A 1,439-nucleotide genomic window follows, 5' to 3' on the forward strand; every position below is an offset into this window, starting at 1 on the left:
TTTACATCAATTTTTCGCAAAATGGCGGACTTGTAAAAAAAAGGTTCAATTTTTGACCGAAAAAATGAGCAGTAAATTGTTTATAAAAAAAAAGTTGCAATGATAACAAAAAAATCGTACGTAGTTTACTAGATAATGTTACTGTGAAGCTACAGTTAAAATTTCAAGTGGATACGTGCGATAGTCTCCGAGTACCATCGTCGCCCGATTTGAAAAATGCAGTTTCGAGAAAAACGCGTTTAAAGTTTTACGTGCTGAAAATTTTGTTATACCTTCAGTCTGCAATGGCTGCGCCGTACATTTCACCTTCCATGGACACGTGGAACTCATCTTCTTCCTTTCTGGATGCCTTCTGTTCGATTCGAGACCTTCTTGCAGCATCTGAGAGCGAACGATCGGATAATTTGATGCGGTTTTGATCAGTCTCTTGACAGTAATTGTAGCAGTTCGGCCCAATTTTGATGCCTATGTTCTGCATGACTCTCATGGCACTTGTGAGGCCATCATTATAAGTACCTGCAGCAATATATACAGCTGTGTCAAGTACATTTTTGCCACTGGATGTCACTTTCGGGGCCATCGACCATACTATAGCGTTGAAACTCTCATTACTGTTTTGAGTGAAGCCGCCTATGCAACGAGTGAGTAGGTCATCACTGGTTAATTTTTCATAAATTGGAGTTATAGCCTTGTATACTTCTTCATGTAAAGGTGATTTATGTGTATATTCGTCCAAAGTTCCAGTGGCCTTGGCCCTTTGCCACGAGCACCACGAATTTTCTCCGCTCGGACAGTGATCGTGCTTGGGCTTGGCATCTGTTGATAATTTGTGATCTAGCGTTGCGTAGATCGCAGTCCTCATTTTCTCTACAGAATCATGATTTCTGCGTATCGCTAGACCATAATAAATTGACAGTTCATCGATCAATTTGCCAGTTAGTTTACCTTTTCCGCCGAGGCCCTTTGTTTTCTTTTTTAAATTCCGGAGATGCGTACCCATGCGTTTCTGGACGTGATCGATACACTCTTTCTTCTGGACAATCGAATCTCCATAAGGTGATGAATTTACGATACTCGTATATGTCTTAGAGTCTCCATCTCCGATATAGCTAGTATATTTCAGGTTGTGTAAAGATTCAGAGCGCTGGAACATTTCGCAAACAGCATTGACTTCCATGAGGCCCGAAGAGCCCTCGTGGTTAGCTTGGCATTCGTCGGCATGGGTTTCCAACCATTCCTCGTACTTTGCTGTACCTTCCTTTGTTTTCCAAAATTTGCATGCTTTACAGTACTTTATACATTTTACCGAAACGTCTACAACTTTACCAGTCTTCCATCCAATTAGCGAGACAAATCCAAAAAGCAACGAGAATCCTCGTTTTCGCCATGATCCATCACCGGACACAGCTATTCCTCCGGAGCTACTCGATTCATCGGTT

The 1,439-nt window shown here is 41.7% G+C and overlaps 1 protein-coding gene across 1 annotated transcript; it reads right to left on the minus strand.

Annotated features, from left to right (window-relative positions):
• Positions 1-274: 274 nt before the first annotated feature.
• On the minus strand, positions 275-1,177 carry LOC105460506. The gene has a single exon (XM_011706958.1). It carries the CDS (start codon positions 1,175-1,177, stop codon positions 275-277), a length of 903 nt encoding a protein of 300 aa, XP_011705260.1.
• Positions 1,178-1,439: the final 262 nt, after the last annotated feature.

Source organism: Wasmannia auropunctata, unplaced genomic scaffold (assembly GCF_000956235.1).
Source record: "Wasmannia auropunctata unplaced genomic scaffold, wasmannia.A_1.0 LD320641.1, whole genome shotgun sequence".
NCBI lineage: Eukaryota > Metazoa > Arthropoda > Insecta > Hymenoptera > Formicidae > Wasmannia > Wasmannia auropunctata.